This window comes from Mugil cephalus, chromosome 12 (genome assembly GCF_022458985.1).
Source record: "Mugil cephalus isolate CIBA_MC_2020 chromosome 12, CIBA_Mcephalus_1.1, whole genome shotgun sequence".
Lineage (NCBI taxonomy): Eukaryota > Metazoa > Chordata > Actinopteri > Mugiliformes > Mugilidae > Mugil > Mugil cephalus.
In genome coordinates this window covers 18,792,842-18,810,097 of record NC_061781.1, presented here as the reverse complement: position 1 = coordinate 18,810,097, position 17,256 = coordinate 18,792,842, and the positions used below count along the sequence as shown (strand labels likewise).

The following is a 17,256-nucleotide window of genomic DNA, read 5'->3' as shown; positions in this document are numbered from 1 at the left end:
TAGTGAGAGTGTATCTGGAACCTTGGTTTTGATATGAAATCTTGTGGCCTTGCCTCTACTGCCCTTCATGTTAAAAGCTCTTTGTGACAAGGAAATTACTTTATGAACCTCTGAAAGACACTCCAACACTTCAACCTCCCCGTTAGTTTCATTGCTAGACGGTAGGAGAAGTGTGTGTGTGTGTGTGTGCGTGTGTGTGTGTGTGCTCTTAACCATTTAAAATCACTCCAGCTTGTCATTCACTGTATCTCACTTCACGGTTTCGCCATCGTAACTTGACCTCATTCTTTTCCTCAAAGAGAAAAACTACTAAAAATTGCGAAACTTAATATTCACCCAAATAAGTAAAAACAGTAATTTGAAAATGCGGAGTTTAATTATTTCCACAGTTTGTATGATTTGTTGATTTTCTCCTGAGCGGAGAGTGTTTGTGAGAGAGAAAGAGGCTGTTGTATATAACGTTACCTTCAGCCCTTTAAACAATTCTTAACCTCGGCCGAAACAACAGGCCTGTTTTTCATTTTTTTTCCCAAGGTCTGTGGAAATCAGATTATTTGGATGTGCTCACACCGCCGGGCTTGGCATTGGGTGAAACATATTTATATGTGAGCATTTCTGTTTCGTCCTGCGAGGACTCGGTTCCTTTAACGTGTACCTGGAATGTTCAATCCGGATAGAGGCAGAAATACCAAACATGTGTCTCTGCGGCCTTGAGACTTCACAGGGCTCCGACTGCCGCACTCAGCTCGGTAAACACAGTTTCCTCCTGTGGCTCTCTGTTTGGACAGGAAACAAGGAAGCTGATCAAACACTGGCTCAGAAGGCCATGGCTGCACTGAGCTGAAATAAAGTTGCAGATCAAATATGGAGAAAGGTAAGAAATAAAAATCACTTTTTAATGTGTGTACATGCCAGCTTGTAGTCCTCGTTTGTGCATTTGTGCAAATAAATCCTGCAGTGTAGATACCTTATCTCTTGCACACGCCGGTATCACACTCAGTGTTCAATTTTCGTGTCAGAGCATCACGGCTTGCGTGCTGCAGATTTACCACCCAGTCCTTCTTGACATCATGAACTCCCTATCATAGGAAGTGTTAACTGGATGGATAGATTATAGGTGAGGGAGGGGGAGAAGGAATAAGAGAAACTAGAAATTTTGAATGTGCCAGTGCTCCTGCTGCTGTTTCATATGCATGAATGTTTCACATGTATGCATGAGTGAAAGTGTAGGTGTCATGAGCTGCTTTTAACATTTAGCCCGTTTTATTTTGAAAGTCTGGTCTTCTTGAGTCTTTACTTTCTGTAAGTAGTTGTGGGGTTTTATTTTGAAAATGCAGCATACACACAGCTCTTCGTGATGAGCATGCTTTACATGCTTTTATTTTGAAAGTGTACTTTCCTTTGTGTATTTTGAAAATCCAGCATAACCCTTGACCCTCCCTTTGGTCCATTTCTATCAACATCCAGCCTAGTTTCTGTCGGCTTTTAGTTTGAAAGTCTGTGTTTTTTCATTACTTTTTGTTACTCATTACTTTATTTACTGATTACTTTTCGTTACCTTGCATTACTTTTTGTTAGTTATTACTTTTTCATTACTCGTTACTTTTTGTTACTCGTTGCCTGTTCGCTACTTTTAGTTACTTTTTCGTCACTTGTAACTTTTAATTACTTTTACTTCTTGTTACTTTTTCTTGCTTTTTCGTTCCAGCAGCATATAGTTAGAGGCTTTGCAATAAATAATAGAAATTAAAAATAGCAATTAAACATTTTTCTGCCCTAACCCTAAGCCTTTTATTAGTTTAGTTACACCTGTTTTTATCCACCTTACTTTCTTTCTCTACTTTACTTTTAGAAAAAAGGAGAAAGGAACAAGACAAAGGAAGGAGTAGGAGGTTGAGGAGGACAAGTACAGGAGAGAAGGAAGAAGGTTAAAAGGAAGACACAAGGATGATGAAGATGAGAAGAAGAAGAAGATGAAAAGGAGGAGGAAGAAAGTGGGAAAGGAAGAGACAGAGAGGAAGAATATGAAAATGAGAAAGAGGGAAGAAGAAGAATGGGGAGGAGGAGTAGGGAGAGAATGAGGAAGAAGAGAAAAAAGGAGAAGAAGGGAATATAAGAAGGAAGGAGGAAAAGAGGATAGCAAGAAGAAGAAGGAAGGGAAAAGAGGGAGGAGAAAGATGAAAATGAGAAATTAACAAGAAGATGAGTGGATGAAGAACAGGGAGAAGGAAGAAATGTTACAATTATTTTTCTTAAGACGTTTCAGGTTGTTCATAGAATGTTTTTAAAAGGATATTTCACTATTTTGCACTAAAAGAAAAAGAAAACATCATTTACTGAACCGTCCCGTGCAAATTGTGAATTACATTTCTACTACAAAGCAAAGCAAAGTGAAGGTCACAGAAGATCTCCTCTCTCTAGTTACTTTAATCAGAAAAATCCTGCTGTTTTTTTCCCCCCAATTTTTTATTACATCACTGGAGAAATCATGTCTTAGAGGTAGAGCCAGCCTCTGGTGGGTGTTTGAGGAACTGCAGTTTTTTGGCACATCCACAATGAGTTAATTTTTCAGTCCTATAGATGTTGCTGCGTGCACATCTACATTAATGTCCTGCATGTAACTGGTTCAAATCACAGTTTAAGATTAATTAAACGGGCTCCAATGAGTAATCCACAATGTAATGAAATGTGTGTTACCTGTCATATGTGAGTAAAAGACTCAAAAGTTCGGTGCATTTAACGCTTTAATCATGAACTCCTCACTATTACACATTTATTTCACAGAAATATAAATTTGTCAGTATATATATCACGTCTAAGTGTGAAATGGTCGATTTACATATATTCACAAGGTGTAAAACAAAAGAATGCGCATGAGTTGAACACACAGAAATAGCAGTGTAGGTTTTTGGATCTTCAGATGTTTAGATTTAGATTCTTACCAGGAAGGACACTACAGCACAACAATGGCTCAGAACATGAAGGCACATAGAAATATCTTCATGCAGAAACACAAGGAGTCCAACCGAGCCCCGATCGAATATACTGTGAGGAACGGTGGCAACGTCTCTTCTCAAGATGCTTGGAGCAACCGACTAGTGCTGGTTTAAAGGCAAAGCAGTGATTGATTTGTTTTAAAATATCCTCACTTTTTGCACGGTACTGTACATCATTCTGCACAGCCAAGGTCAAACATCCAAGTTAAGAAACAATAATGGAAAACACATTATTGAGTGAGGGGGAGCGTTTATAGCCGTGCTTTATTCTATTACTACGAATTAGATATGAAAGACATGTTCTCCTTGAGAGGAGACATTTATAAGGGATGAATAAAAGATATGGCTAGAAAAACATAACATGTTTTTCGGGTAGAAATAAAAGTTTGATTGAAAAAAAAAATGAAAGGGCAAAATATCAGTTTCGGTTCCTGCCGCTATTGTCCTTCAGAAGTGGAAAACAACAAAACACACGTGTCCGTGGAATGACAGCAAACAGAAATGAGGATACGTGAATGCAGCACATTCAACTTGTAATTAACAAACACCCGGGGGACTTGGCTTTCAACATCCTCTCAAGAGCTGATAAAATGAGAGGGGAAAAAAAGAAGCTATCAGTTCCATGTTTTTTAAGTGTTAAAGCAAAATATGAAAATTTGGAGAGAGGGTTCCTTGAGACCGGGTTACTCCTCTTTATTTTCTGTGAGCTGCTCCCTGGATGCCTCATTTGAAATCTGCAGAAAAGGAGTGCTGATCTCACTTGACTGCATGTCACCAGCCACCCGCAGTAAGCAGCTCAGGACCATGTCCTTAGCCAGGCCGGCCTCCAGGTTTCCTTCCCGACTGAGCTGCAGAGTGATCTGGTCCAGGCTGGTCAGGACAAGCTCTGAGCCCAGCAGAGGGCAAATGGGGCCTGAATCCGAATCTGGGGCCCCTTCTCTCGCCATGTTTTCCATCATGTACTGCTGATATAGATCCAAGAGTTTCTGCTCCAGGTAGTGATTCAGAAGGGAGTTGGAGAATGGACCTTCCCGCCCCTGCAGCATAAAGCTCCGATCTCGACCGCTCCCCTGTCTCCAGTGATCTCTTCTCACTGGATAAAACAACTCAGCTTGAGACACTTGTCCCGAGAAAGAATCCTCCACAGCTGGAGGGACGTCACAGGACTGGAGGAAGGGGCCCATAGCCTGGGCGTCTGTGCAGACCCTCAGCTCGCCATCATTGGTTGAGAGGGGCAGCACTTGGTCCCCTCCAATATGGAGGTCACTGTAGTTTTGACAGATGCTCTGACAGGACGAGGGAACCAAAAAAGGGGCATCTCCGCCCGCCTGGTCTGGGATTTCTATCTCTGGAGAAATCTGTCTGCAGTCTATAGACTGCAATGGGGAAATGTACAAGTCCACCGAAGCACCCGTGTTGTCTGTGCTTCCTGACGAATCCAGAGAATCGTAATGAACGAGGGGATCGTGTCCGGTAGAGCCTGGCACGAAGGCAGCAGCTGCTCTTGGGAGCCCGTAAGCACTCTGGAAAGCCTTCGGAGGATTGAGGGTGTCCCACTCGTCCACATTACCGTAGGTCATGCTCAGCAGTCTGCCTTCACAAAGCATGGCTGCAAGAAAGAGCACAAACTCAGAAGAGTTATCAACCCCTTACGCCTTGAAGTTATAGTTTGAAATGTGAACCTAAACCTAAAATACAAATCACCAGTAAGAAAAGAAAATCTAGCAAAAAACAAACATAATTAATGATTTTTACCTCTACAAAACCAAAAATAAAAGAACAAGAGTTATAACATTGAATGCATAGCTGATGTGTACTGAAAATTGTTCTAAAAATTCTCAACAGAAACTCAACCAAATATGATGAAACAGACATAAAGCACACAGGAATCTATTTAGCAATATCCTCTGTGACCGTGCCATACATGCTGAGATGGAAAAAAACAGCTTGTGTTGCATTCAGGGAGATCCAGAAGGATTAAAGTGCAACAGTTCACAGCATGAATTTAATGTTTATTATAAACGCCTGTCCATAAAAGTCAACCAAATAGTTTGGATTTTAGCAAATACAACAAAAAGCAAGCACGTACCACAAAACCTTATGGCAATGCCACATTTCATCAATCAAAAGCGTCTTCCTACCTGGCAACAGTATGAAACTCTCCAAATCAGCTTGTTTTTGTGCAGAAAATGTCCAGTCTTGGACAGTGCCGTGTTGTATCTGTGTGTAAATAGGTGCATCCACACGTGGTTGCTGTTTTATATCACCCCAAGAGGAAGTGGGACTGCCAGATACTTTTTACTTTCCACCCATTTGTGCAAACTTACAGCTGCTCTGATCATTAATTTTCTCCAACTCAGTTAGTACTTTTTCACTGGCTTAATGGAAAAACGGATATATTGCTCGCTTAATTGTGCAATTAATATCTACTTTACCTCTGCACTGCAGGTTCTTCTTGCAAAATGAAGCAAAATGGCTGATTCCGAATAACTTGCACGGGGGTGGAAAAAAAAAAGAAACCCCTAATGTTCCGTTACTATGCAAAAGAAACAGGTGCGCGACTGAGGTTATAGCAGGAAAAAAGTCGTAGTTAACAGGCTAAAATTATCAGGAAACAATGTGCACGACAGGAACTGATTCCTGTTTTCGTTTTCTGGCTGGTCGTACCACAAAATTCCGAGTTACATAACTGTGAGGACGTTAAACATGCAACTTGACGACTTCAAGGTTTAGCGCCTCTGTCCCCGCACTAAAGCAGAAGTGCGACTTCAGGTCCCCTCATGTGGCCACAAAGTCACCGTTTCCTCCTCGAAACTGTTCCCACTCTTCAGCTGGCAAATGCTTAACTGTCACTTGAGACTTTGAAATATAGCTTTATTTTCATCAGTTGTTAAATAGGCCTGATTTTTAAACTTTGAATCGCTGGCAGATCTAAATCAGTTGGGTGATGAGAGTGACGGAAACTTACGGGCTTACATTTATGTCTGGGATTTTTCCGACTCGCTTCAGATGAGTCTCTTTTCTTTGGACTTCCTGCGCCTGCGACAGCGACGCAGAAACAACAGCAGCGCATGAAACCCGAGCAAAAAATGTTTCATTATTCATGAGCGGTGGAAACCTAAAACAGAGTCAAATAAACGCTCAAGTTTGTTACTATCCAGATCGTTCATGACTCAGCTTTAATTTATTTATTTATTTAGTTTAGTTTAAGTCTGTGTCCAAAGTTATAAAAATCAAATTACCAATAAAATAATATTTTCTTTATTTAATCATATTTCGTTTTGTGTTTCACAATGTGTATAAACAGATAGAGTCCGTCAAACTAAAGACCTAGAACTCGCTGAATAAACTGCCCGTTGTTATTTTTCCCGTTGCGCTTCCTGTGCGTACCTGACGCAGAGCTGCTGCTCTGGTAGTAATGGTATCACAAAGTGTAAAGTTTCCGTCCCGTTGCTACAGCATTGTTGCTGAGCAACATCCGATAACATTGAAGACGTGATGAGATCAGGTTAGACACCTGTTTCAGATCGTGTTTTTTGTGTGTCACAGCTTAGGGGCCGTTTGGGGAGTTCAGCACCTTGGACAGGGACCGGACCCAGAGGAGCGATCAAGTCGGGACTAAAGCCTGAGTTTGTTTGTTTGTTTAGAAAAGATCGAGGAGTTTTTGGAGTTATGGAGAGATGCGACTCCCACATATGGAAATCTAAGCGCACGTCTGTAACCATGAAAGCCTCCGTTTAGAGGAATGTTCAGGAAGATCAATAATGTGTTCCGTCCCAACCATCACGGGCACAGAGGGCGGGATGGTGGCGGAGGGCTTCGGGCCGAGCAGGACTACCACAAAGCCTGTACCGTCCGGCTGGTCCGCAGCACCTCCATGCTCGTGGTGGGCGAGAGAACTCACATGGCCGCGGGCTCCACTTTAAAACGGAGCAAGAGCACAGTGAGCATCGAGTCGACCATGTACTATTATCAGAGGCAGGAGGACAGGATATGGCTTTACTCGCAGAACCAGAACTGCCTGGAGTACCTGGAAGCACTCGTGGCTCTGAGGAGACAGTACACGAAGAGCGTGAGTGACTTGAAAAGCAACGATGCTAAGGCCACGGTGTCCTCCAAAAAGAAAGCTGCGCCCCCGCCGCCGGAGAAGACAGAACGGGTAAGCTTAGTCATCTGCCCTAGAAAGCATGAAAGGGAAACGTTAAAGACAAAAGTATTTGCCTTGTCTTTTTGTAACAACAGGTATCAAGAGCCAAACCCTCAGCCCCTCCGGTTCCCACCGAGGAGGACAGTCTGGAGTTCTTTGATGCGGTCATCGCCAGCTGCGACAACGAACCTCCACGCAAACCTTACACGGACGATGGGCACGCAGACGTGGATTTCATTGGTGAGTTTCAAGTCTTCAGTTGCGGTGACACTGGAAATTTAGCTGATTATTCAACACTGTGGACAAGCTGATGTTCTGCCACATTGTTTGGGAACAGGCACCCAGGATCACTGCACCTTAATAATAACAACCAAATCAGTCAAAAGAAAGGGGGTCGTTCGTTGCTTTAGGGGCTTTTACTGCTTGTGTATCTGTATTTAAGCTACCTGTTTTCCTTTTAACTCTTCTTCTTGATATTTTGAGTTGGTTCATGTCAGCTGATAATGGGGAAGGTTAGGCACTTGCACCTGGTTCATGCACACTCATTGCCTAACTGCCATCTTTTCCCCCTGGTTTGCCAAAAACAGCAGCTCTGCAATGTGATCAAGTGTCTAGCACAAAACGTTGAAACAGTTATTTCATATTTCAGTACTTATTTATGTGCTGTGGTTAACTAGCTAACTAGTTCTCGATTCTAGTGTTTATAAGTATTGGGCTAAAAGTAGATTACTGGTAGTTGGATGTGCTGAAATGCTACTTAAAGTTTCTTTCCATAAATAATTTATTCTCTTGTGATTCTTAAGATGGTTTCACTGCAGCTATCCCCATAAATATGATTGAATTACCCGTGATATATTATTAAATCATAATCGTAATACATAAGTATGTTTTCACAGCAGCTTGTTTGGCTTGTCCCTGCATGAAAAGCCAATACCGTTAGTTCAGCATGGGCAAGTGAACTAGAACACCCCAACTGAATGCAGCCATTGTTGCATCAATCAGACCTGTGACCTAATGTGGGAGGTACAAATATTATCACAGCACGGATTTACACTCCGCTCAATGACTGTGAATCAGAATGCAAAAGAGCAAGGTCACACCTATGTGCAGTGCGGTTAATACACATGTGCTTCAAAACATCATCATCTGCGTAGCTGATTTTACTCCAGCTCCGTAGACTCAATCCACCCGTGGCTTCCTAGAATCAAAGACAGAGAAAATCCAGGAGGAAATACCACGAACCACTTTCAGCCTCGTCTCAGCTTCTTGCGTCATGCATGTTCTTTCCCTCCCACAGTGGCCTCCAGCTCGGCCGAACACGACCTCCACTCCAACTGGGTCTTGCGGGTTCCCCGGGTCGCGGATGACTCCAAGCAGAGTGCGGCTCACGACTGTGCCAACAAAAGCGTCCGGAAGAAGAAAAACCAGAGCGGGTCCACAAGCAGCCGACTGCGACTTCAGAGGAACCCGATCCACCTGCCCAAAGTGGTGGAGAGTGCATTCCAGACTCTGCGCTTCAAGCCCAAATTAAAAAAGCAGTGAAGCTTGATGGACATTTGAAACCAGCATCACTGCCACACCACTGACTCAAGAGGCTCAGCTCAGCTAAGATAGTCCCATCCTCTGCAAAAAAGATCTGAATGATTAACATTTTCTTTTCTTAAATAAAGAAAATGGCATTAATCTGTCTGTCTGACGAAATAAATCCAACTCCTGCTGGTCCAAAATGCGTCTCCTCAGCAGTACTTTAATCACAATAAGGCACAAGTGCTGCCAATCACATTTAATAGACTGTCAAAGCCAACATAAGGACCCTTAAACCGAAGCAGCTAAATGGATTGAGCCCTCATTAACTACTATTTACACATATGCTATTCAAGACCTTTTCACTATCATTTGTTTGAAGAAGTTCTTGAGTTTCTTAAACAGATTACCATTAATCTCAAAGGCTATCAGATTAGTTTCCATGGAGCCGTGATGTTACTTTTTTTGGTTCATAAAGCGTAGCCTGAAATTTAGGAAAAAAAAAAAGAAGAGAGAAATCCTTAATTTTGTCAACATCTCAAGATTACCTTCTCCCGTCTGCTATAGAATTTCTTTCAAGAGCTCTTTTGAAATGAACTAAATAGGAAAAATGTTCAACATTGTGATGGATGTGGAATTTTGGCGGAGTACAGTTTACGGTTCAGATCCGTGGAGAGATCGCATTCCTTCGAGGTATCAAAGCCAACTGTAAAATGCAACAATGGCTCCTTTCAAGCTCAAAGTCGTACAGCGCGCGCGGATGTCGGTTTCATTTAAGAGTAGAGTTCAGAGAGGCAAAGTCCAAGGGCTGAACTGCCTGAATAGCTCAAAAACCAGCAAGGCTTCCTGTATATTATCACTGATATAGTGAAAATGGCGTTAAACTCGAAGAGACCAAGAAATAATAAATAAAATAATAAATAAATGAAATGCCAGATATATCTGGTTTTGTTTGGCCACGTTTTCATATAGCTGTCATTGAAAGTTATATAATTTATGAACGGGTCATTTTTTTTTAGGAGACTGTAACATTAAGATAGCACTGGGAATAAGAAATAAAACTTTTTTTATATAATTTTGTGAAGTCAGAGAAGAAATATTCACACATTACTTACACATAAATATTTTTAAACAATAAATAATAAAAAAAAAGTGTATTATATAGTTGTCGCCTTAAAAAAACATCTAGAATTCTAGAAATTATCCCTTTTAAACTATTTAAAATTAAAATATGTCCCAATACATTTTCTTTTCTTTATTACAAATATGTTGTATACAAATTACAGGAACTAGACAACATTCATTTCTTCTCTGTTTTGACCTTGGGGCTGAAGAACGACGACATTGTCTTCATGCCAGTCTTATCCACCTTAGCCAGACTTTTCTGAGCAGCCGACATCTTCTTGGACGGCTGAAATAAGAGGGGAAAAACATAAAATAAAAATCAATATAACTCAATGGTCTTGTGTAGAGAAATCTTTACATACCAAGGGCTTCAATTAAATCTGACAAGAATCACAGTAAGCACCACTGGCCCGTGTGTGTATTGAACAGACAAAGCTTGAAGCAAGCAGTCAATAACAACTACGCTAACAAATCAACACTTTTATGAAAAGAAATGATAATGAAAGCCACCATTCTCCACAGTAAACGTCTATCCAGGCAGACAGCGCTGCGTACACTCACTTTCCGCGCAAAGTCTGCACTGTTGAATTTGGTGTAGTCTTCTCCGGCCTCCACCGGCTTGTCTGAAAGTTTCCGCTTCTGCCAAACGAGGAAGTAAGAAAGTCTTTTTCATTACTTTGCCACTACTGGCTCTAATGATCCCACACAAGCAGTGGTCGAGGACGAGTCCTCCTCAGAAACATGCAAGAGTGAAGTGGCAGCCTACACAAGAAGTGCACAGCAGCTACAGCAGCATGCAGAACTGAGAGAACATGCCACACCAGCTTTATGCACATTATAAAAGAGAAACAAACAGACCTTGGAAGGAGGCTCTGTCTCCTTTGGACTCGTTAGTTCTGGTAACCTGTGGAATAAAAAGCTTCATAAGCTATGTGCATCTTTACCACAACCACATTAAAGGTTTCAAAAATTGCTAACTTACCCCAAGTGTTTGAGGAGGGCTCTGCTCAAGTCTTCGCTGATATAATCTGATATCAGGCCATGGGCGTAACGCAGGTAGTCCTCTGTATCATAAAAACAAGAGACTGACAATTATAACCTTGCTTTATTATTTTGTATTGAAGGTTTACGAAATGTTTCTGTGATTTATTATTAACTCTGAGCATGGAGAAAAACTATACACCACTACTGCCATCTAGTGGTCAACTTCATAGCTGCTTCAAGCTTAAACACTGGGGGGAAATTATAATGAGTGCGTTGTCTTTTCATTTGTGACAGAGAAGTTATTGTTAGTTGAAACGCGTTACCCTCGTGAGTGCCTGACTCTGACTTCACCCTGACATATGTTGTGGATTTCACTCCTTCTCCGACGGAGATGTTTGTCTTCTTCAGAGCAACAACCGTTCTCTCCACCTACAGCATTCAATTAAAAAAAAAACATTGACACCGTGCAAAACATGTGTGTATTTTCACATAAACACAGATTTCCTAACAAGTGTTAAATGTATAAACATATATATATATATATATGAAACCATATATATAATAATTTGTAATTAATATTGGATTAGTACCTTCTTCTTCAACCAGTTCATGGTTCTCTCTTGACTGTATCGATGAAACTTCTGGCCTCCCACCTCTGGAATAACAAAGAACAAAATTTCAACAAATCTTTAACTTATCCCGAGAGCCGAATGACCTTAGATTCAGAAATAAGCTTCACCTTTTTCCTCAGCAATGTGGTGCAAGGACGACAGGGAACGTGTGCAGCTGAGCAGCCTCGAGCAAGCTGGGAGTTCCTCATCCATGATAACTTGATCCAAAGGTTGGAACTTCCCCTGAGAAGCAGATAACATTAACTTAGTTCATTTACCAGTTTACAAAAATACACTCTCAAGTCACGGTAAAGCAAGATTTTAGACTATATCGTTAAAACAGAGGCTGAATTAGGAAGTTGTGAATAAAGTTTTAGTTACAGTGTTCTATTACAATTGGAGATATATTGACTGTTTGCAGGATTATTAACTTTGGACAATCAAGCAATTAAGTGTGAGTAAATATTTTTCATCAACGGACACCTCTAGTTGAAATATATTAAAACCAAAGACAACACAAAGTGAAGAGTAACAAGAAAGTAGCACCACAAGCAAGTAATAACTATTACACATACTTATGAAAAATAACATCAAGATTAAAAAGTCTTCGCTCTGCTGCAGCTGACTGTGATTATTTCATATCATGGCGGAGAAACTAAATAAACTTCATTACCTGGACACTTATTAAAAGGAGAATCATGAGTTAGAAGATGCATGAAAAATAAGTTTGAAATCAGACTCCAGTGGAGTCAGATGCTCTGACAGAGTCATAAGGAGTAACACAACACACTGCATTAAAGCAAATAAATCAGCGTGAAAACAAACTACTGGAGGAGATTCCTTGGCAATGTGAAAAATTTAGATTTTTGTTTCTTACCTCTTTGCCAGATTTAATCAGATATGGCAGAATTAGGTAGAGGGGATCCATTGGTGTCACAAACATAAGTCTGCCATCTGTTTCAAAAAAAAAAAAACAACAAAAAACACAAAGACACCTGATTAACTTGTATTGACATTCTGCAACAAGAAAGTTTAAATAATAAAATAAATGCATCACATTTTCTAAATTTATTTAGACACGACTTCCTGTCAGTCGTGTACTGTCCATGTTCTGCCAGTATCCTGTTAACGATCTGTTAACCCTGTATATTCTCCACATAACACAACTGTGTTACTTGTATTCTCACTTCTCTATATACTTACACTTCACGTTAATAATATCTCCTTTGCACTTGTGTTTAGATGCTAACATTGTATTACAGCTCTCTTTCATTGGTTCTGTACCTGTACTAATCAAAATATCTACTGATGCTGCTATTATGGTCCGATTGAAAACCTCTTTTCTACTTATTAAATAATATTGCGATTAAAGCTACAATAAGACAGTTTTGTGCCTGTGTTTATAATTATGATAAAGCAGATTTGAATATTACGTCGTAATGAGGAAAGACACCCACCTCTCTGTACACTCTGGCCAACAAACCAGGAACGGAAATCTTCTTGAAATGCTTTGACCTCATACAGCTGCACGTCACCGCTGCCCAGCAGGTACAGAGATGCTGCATCTGCAGGATTAAAAAATAAGGAAGCGTGTTATTTTGACTTCAGCAGCTGCAAGTTGGCAAAACACAGATCTTAGTTTGCTGTTGTTTCCCCTGCCTTGGAAACACGAAGTAACTACAAAAGTTATTTTAAAAACAACTTTCTATTTTTTTTTATTTTTACTTCCTGTTTATCCAGAATAAAATATTAAGACAATGGGGAACCTTAATAAAAATAAGAAAGAATCATGAAGGGGTTCAAGTATCTCCAAAACGAAAGGTCTTGTGAGGTGTTCGTGGTCTGCAAGGGTCATCAAAACTGATCTGAGGAGGGAAAAGTGACAAACATGCAGGGTCATGTAGAGCTACGGTTTAATGAAGCACTGCTGTAGCAAAGGCTGGTCGCTGGAGTAACAACAAGCTACAGGAGCTCAATGTGCTGACATTAGCAGAAAATTTGCTTTGTAGGGGGCTGTCCACGCAGAAACATGTCCACTGCCAAAAGTGTCTACAACAGACAAATGGAAGAAAGTGTCTGTGTCAGATCAGCAACATTGTTGCATCATATGAATGGCAAGGTGCATGTTTGCAACTTAAGTGGAGAACACATGGCACCAGGATGCCATGACATAGGGGTGTGGTTGGTCTGCTGGCAACTATCAAAATAACACCCTCTTAAATGCAACATTGCATCCTAGATGAGATTATCAATGTTGTTCATCTCACAGGTTGGAGGTTTGAAAGTTTATAGACTTTAATTTATAGATTACTTTCAGAACCGTGTAATTTACACATATAACAACAAGAAAGCAAGACCTGTAGACGGATTCCTCAGTCTGACGAAAGTTGGATCACTGTCGTGCTTCTGTGTGTCGATGGCAGAGTCTGTGAAAATCAAAACAAAGATTTAGCCCACGATCAGCTCCAGGTATGACTCCAGACCCAGCATCATTGCATTATATAATATGGAAAATTGGTTCATCTTAAAGGGATAACAAATATATCTATTTAACAGTCCAGTTAGTACAAATAAACTTTAATGCAATGCTTTAATAACGTGAAGCATAGTTAGTTAGTTGTATGCATGCTAGAATAGATGTTTATATACCGCTATTAGTTTTGGAATGACTTTAGATTTCAAATGCACGTAGCACTGGTGGCTAAAATAGAATAACATCCAACCTACCTGCAGCGATTACAACCCAGCTGTCATTTTGCACGTTTGGCGTTCGCTTCTTTTTAGTCGCCATGTTGAATATGTGACAACTTAACGGTACGACTTCCTGCCGCTGCCCTTGGCAAGTGTTATGCCAGCTGAATAATCTCCTTTTCGACCTAACAACAACGTCGGGCCCTGCCAAAAGATTTGGTTAATTTCTGCCTGACAACGTGAGCTCAGAAAAGGCGCCTCTCTGCATCCACTTCCGGTGTCACTGTGGGGGAGAAAAACATTCATTAATGCGCCGTCAGCTCATGTCCTGCTTACATTTTTTTTGAAAACAGCTGTTACTTTTAGAATTAAATTAATATTACAGTTTCGAGGCAGGCTTTAAAAAAGTGAAAAAGACTCTGTGGCATATTTTTAATTCAACCTCTCCACACCTGTTTTTTTAACGCAGTGGTACATTCCGCGGTGACGTCAGGCCAACGTGTAAGTTCTATGTACTGTCGCTAGAGGTCGCCCATTAGCTTCTGTTGGAATTCAACTATGGCATTTGGGCTCGTCCTGCACAGTTTTCCTACCAGTAACTTGACAGATATTTCTGAAGCGGTGTGGGCTCGCGGTCTCTGCTCTCAGGTGCACGATGTGTGGAGGCCAGTTGTCCTTTGGCACGCTGGCCACAACAGATTGGGGGGTCCATCTGTCCTTCAATAAGATGAGGGCATCTCTCACTCTCACTCAGGATATGACACTGTGTGTCCCAGTTGGTTTTCAGTGAGTCACTTGTTTTTTTCTCCACTGCACTGTTTACGTGCATGCTCTAATGGGGAAGTGTAGGATGCTTATGTGTGTTTTTTCAACCCCATTAGATGACTATAGCTGTGTCATCAATTTGTTTAACCGTTCAGGGGTCCCTCTGATATGTTTATATAGCTTTTTTTTTTTTAGCTGCTGATTTCTCTCTCTTCTAAAGACACCCACAGCACAGCCTATTAACAGGTTTTTAATTAGCTTGTTTTGGTAATGAGGAAGGTTGGGATTTGTGCACTGGGTGGCTTAGCTTTTTAAATATCACCATGGAGTGTCCCTGTGGGGAGCTGAATGATGTAGAGGAAAACTTGAGTGTACACGTGGTGACATATGCTTTTTTTTTAAAATCTCTGTCTTGCTCATTCCAACGTCGCCCCTTTCTGCATCGACATTTGAAAATAACGTTGCGTTTCACTTGCCCATTTGTCCAAATCTGAGCAACACATGCCTCTAAACCCTTTGAACACCGCCTCGGCCCCTCTTCAGTTAGATTTATGTTGCTGTAGTCTGTGGCAAAGAGAGCGTGGGTGAGATATTGTCTGTGAATTACTTGTTTTATGGATCCCGAGAGTATCATACACAACAGTCTGTGCGGCTAAACAGAATATTCCATGAAAGCTTTCTTTCATTTTGGGCTGCATGAGGGAGCGTCTGTGTTTCTGACTGCCAGGCAGAACAACAGCGGCCTTTCTGATACACTGGACCGCAGACAACCCCAGAGAGCCGAGTCCTCTGTCACCAGCATGCAGACGAGAACAAAGTGGGTCTAAATTTAGGCTTTCGATATGGCTTTAGACCCGGAGTCCGAGACCCCTTCTATCCTCTCCCAAACCAGCTCCACAGTCCTCATCAATCATGCAACCAACAAAGAGAATCTCAACACGGCAGAAGATGTATCTGTTCTTCCCATCTCCTCCTCAAGCTCTACTTCCTTGCTCCTTGATATTTTCTTCAAATGAAAAAAATAAAAAAAAAAGGTGATTCCAGTGAACATCTCTTTAGAGGTTTATTGCAGCTAGCTCGCAGTGGATGGTGGGTCACACTCTGCTGAGCACATTGAACAGCTCGTGGTCCTATCTATCACTGTGGCCTCATTTGTAGTGGTCCACTGCAGGGTGACTGGTCACAGCTTACATATCGACTCAGCCTCGAGCTTTTATGTCACCCTCGCACGCTGTGCATCCCCACACGGGCTGCGTTTTTTACTCAATTCTTCATCTGACTTAAGGATTTATGGAGTGACACGTGTCCATTTTGCAAACGTGCATAATCGCCGCAGTACCTTTTATCTGCGATGGCTGCGGAGAGGAGCGGGTTATAAATAGAAAGACGGCGTCACTTCGAGTGCCACTTTTTCCCTATGCATTCAGACATATGAGCATTTTAACGCGGCCGTTAAAGCCACGCTACCATTTTTAATTCCCCGCAGATGAAAACCCCAGATTTCTGCTCAACAAGGTAACATGCACGCTGATACACTCATAACAGACATTCATACACATGAAAACAGATGTGGAGAGAATTTCCCTCGGCTGCTGTAGACCTTTGAGTCATCATCTGGGATTCCCTTCCTCTCACTTCCAAATATGGGTGGGATTGTGAGAGAGCGGGAGGAAGAATGTGGAAAGCAGTGGAACCCCCTTGTGATGTCAGAGCTTTGGAACAGCAGCCTCACGCTGCCTGGAAATTCTCAGGAAGGAATCCTGGGAATGCGAGAATCACCGAAATACTATTCTCCCATGCATGTTTGTTAAGTCTTAGTTGTAGCACGCACGCCTCGTGTACACCCACACACACTCACGTAGTGTTTTTTTTGACAGCCCTCTCACTGGGGAGATATTTCTTCCCGTAAGTTCCTCGATTCCCCCCTGCTCACTCCACAATATGGTCACTCCTTATTCCCAGCATCAGTCGCTCTGTGTGAGGCCTCCGGATGTGCGAGAATGGTTTGATGGCTTAGGTAATGAACTGGTTAGAGACTAATGCAATCCTTCACATTTCGAGGGCAGCCACATGAATTGTGAAAGACTTCATTTTTTTCATCGCATGTGTGCAGGTACACATTTAATCCAATTTAAAATATACTGATAGGCGATGGACAATAAGGATAAGTAAGTCTCCATTTACCACACTTTTATATCCAGCGGGTTCCACATCAGGTATCAATAAACTGAATCTGCATTAATATAGATTAAAAATTAATGATATTTAATCGTGATTAATCATATTTCTTTGTGTGGAGATCAATGGGTTAAGAGTTAACTAAGTTGACTAAGGTTATAGATCACTGGAGAAAATTTTAAGCAGACTGAAATGATCTGAACCACTCCACTCTACAGGCGACGTACGGTAGATT

The 17,256-nt window shown here is 41.3% G+C and overlaps 3 protein-coding genes across 7 annotated transcripts; 1 reads left to right on the top strand and 2 right to left on the bottom strand.

The window, feature by feature from the left end:
- Nucleotides 1–677: 677 nt before the first annotated feature.
- On the top strand, nucleotides 678–9,602 carry LOC125018104 (uncharacterized protein C13orf42). Of its 2 annotated transcripts, none has more exons than XM_047601760.1 (4): nucleotides 678–874; nucleotides 6,644–7,155; nucleotides 7,239–7,383; nucleotides 8,441–9,602. In XM_047601760.1, exons 2-4 carry the CDS (start codon nucleotides 6,742–6,744, stop codon nucleotides 8,683–8,685), a joined length of 804 nt encoding a protein of 267 aa, XP_047457716.1. In that variant the 5' UTR covers nucleotides 678–874; nucleotides 6,644–6,741; the 3' UTR covers nucleotides 8,686–9,602. The 2 variants fall into 2 exon arrangements, with proteins under 2 accessions (XP_047457716.1, XP_047457715.1); XM_047601759.1 differs by having other exon boundaries at nucleotides 6,546–7,155.
- LOC125018103 (TLR adapter interacting with SLC15A4 on the lysosome) lies at nucleotides 2,732–8,496 on the bottom strand. Of its 3 annotated transcripts, none has more exons than XM_047601758.1 (2): nucleotides 8,386–8,496; nucleotides 2,732–4,605 (listed from the first exon to the last, which is right to left on the bottom strand). In XM_047601758.1, exon 2 carries the CDS (start codon nucleotides 4,601–4,603, stop codon nucleotides 3,680–3,682), a length of 924 nt encoding a protein of 307 aa, XP_047457714.1. In that variant the 5' UTR covers nucleotides 4,604–4,605; nucleotides 8,386–8,496; the 3' UTR covers nucleotides 2,732–3,679. The 3 variants fall into 3 exon arrangements, with proteins under 3 accessions (XP_047457714.1, XP_047457712.1, XP_047457711.1); XM_047601756.1 differs by lacking the exon at nucleotides 8,386–8,496 and adding an exon at nucleotides 5,432–6,566; XM_047601755.1 differs by lacking the exon at nucleotides 8,386–8,496 and adding an exon at nucleotides 5,138–5,421.
- A 114-nt stretch (nucleotides 9,603–9,716) lies between the features above and the next one.
- Nucleotides 9,717–14,361, bottom strand: rnaseh2b (ribonuclease H2, subunit B). Of its 2 annotated transcripts, XM_047601753.1 has the most exons (11): nucleotides 14,115–14,361; nucleotides 13,745–13,813; nucleotides 12,845–12,952; nucleotides 12,265–12,341; nucleotides 11,516–11,630; nucleotides 11,367–11,431; nucleotides 11,100–11,205; nucleotides 10,775–10,856; nucleotides 10,651–10,696; nucleotides 10,354–10,431; nucleotides 9,717–10,078 (listed from the first exon to the last, which is right to left on the bottom strand). In XM_047601753.1, exons 1-11 carry the CDS (start codon nucleotides 14,176–14,178, stop codon nucleotides 9,968–9,970), a joined length of 921 nt encoding a protein of 306 aa, XP_047457709.1. In that variant the 5' UTR covers nucleotides 14,179–14,361; the 3' UTR covers nucleotides 9,717–9,967. The 2 variants fall into 2 exon arrangements, with proteins under 2 accessions (XP_047457709.1, XP_047457710.1); XM_047601754.1 differs by lacking the exon at nucleotides 10,354–10,431.
- Between the last annotated feature and the right edge of the window lie 2,895 nt (nucleotides 14,362–17,256).

Bases quoted from the DNA above. Each gene is read 5' to 3' on its own strand.
- LOC125018103 (XM_047601758.1), bottom strand. From the start codon at position 4,603: ATGCTTTGTGAAGGCAGACTGCTGAGCATGACCTACGGTAATGTGGAC.
- rnaseh2b (XM_047601753.1), bottom strand. From the start codon at position 14,178: ATGGCGACTAAAAAGAAGCGAACGCCAAACGTGCAAAATGACAGCTGG. The intron at 12,953-13,744 runs GTCTTGCTTTCT...TTAATCCTGCAG, and splicing joins ACTGAGGAATCCGTCTACAG to ATGCAGCATCTCTGTACCTG. The intron at 12,342-12,844 runs GTGGGTGTCTTT...TTTTTGAAACAG, and splicing joins TGGCCAGAGTGTACAGAGAG to ATGGCAGACTTATGTTTGTG.
- LOC125018104 (XM_047601760.1), top strand. From the start codon at position 6,742: ATGTTCAGGAAGATCAATAATGTGTTCCGTCCCAACCATCACGGGCAC. The intron at 7,156-7,238 runs GTAAGCTTAGTC...TTGTAACAACAG, and splicing joins CGCCGGAGAAGACAGAACGG to GTATCAAGAGCCAAACCCTC. The intron at 7,384-8,440 runs GTGAGTTTCAAG...TCCCTCCCACAG, and splicing joins CGCAGACGTGGATTTCATTG to TGGCCTCCAGCTCGGCCGAA.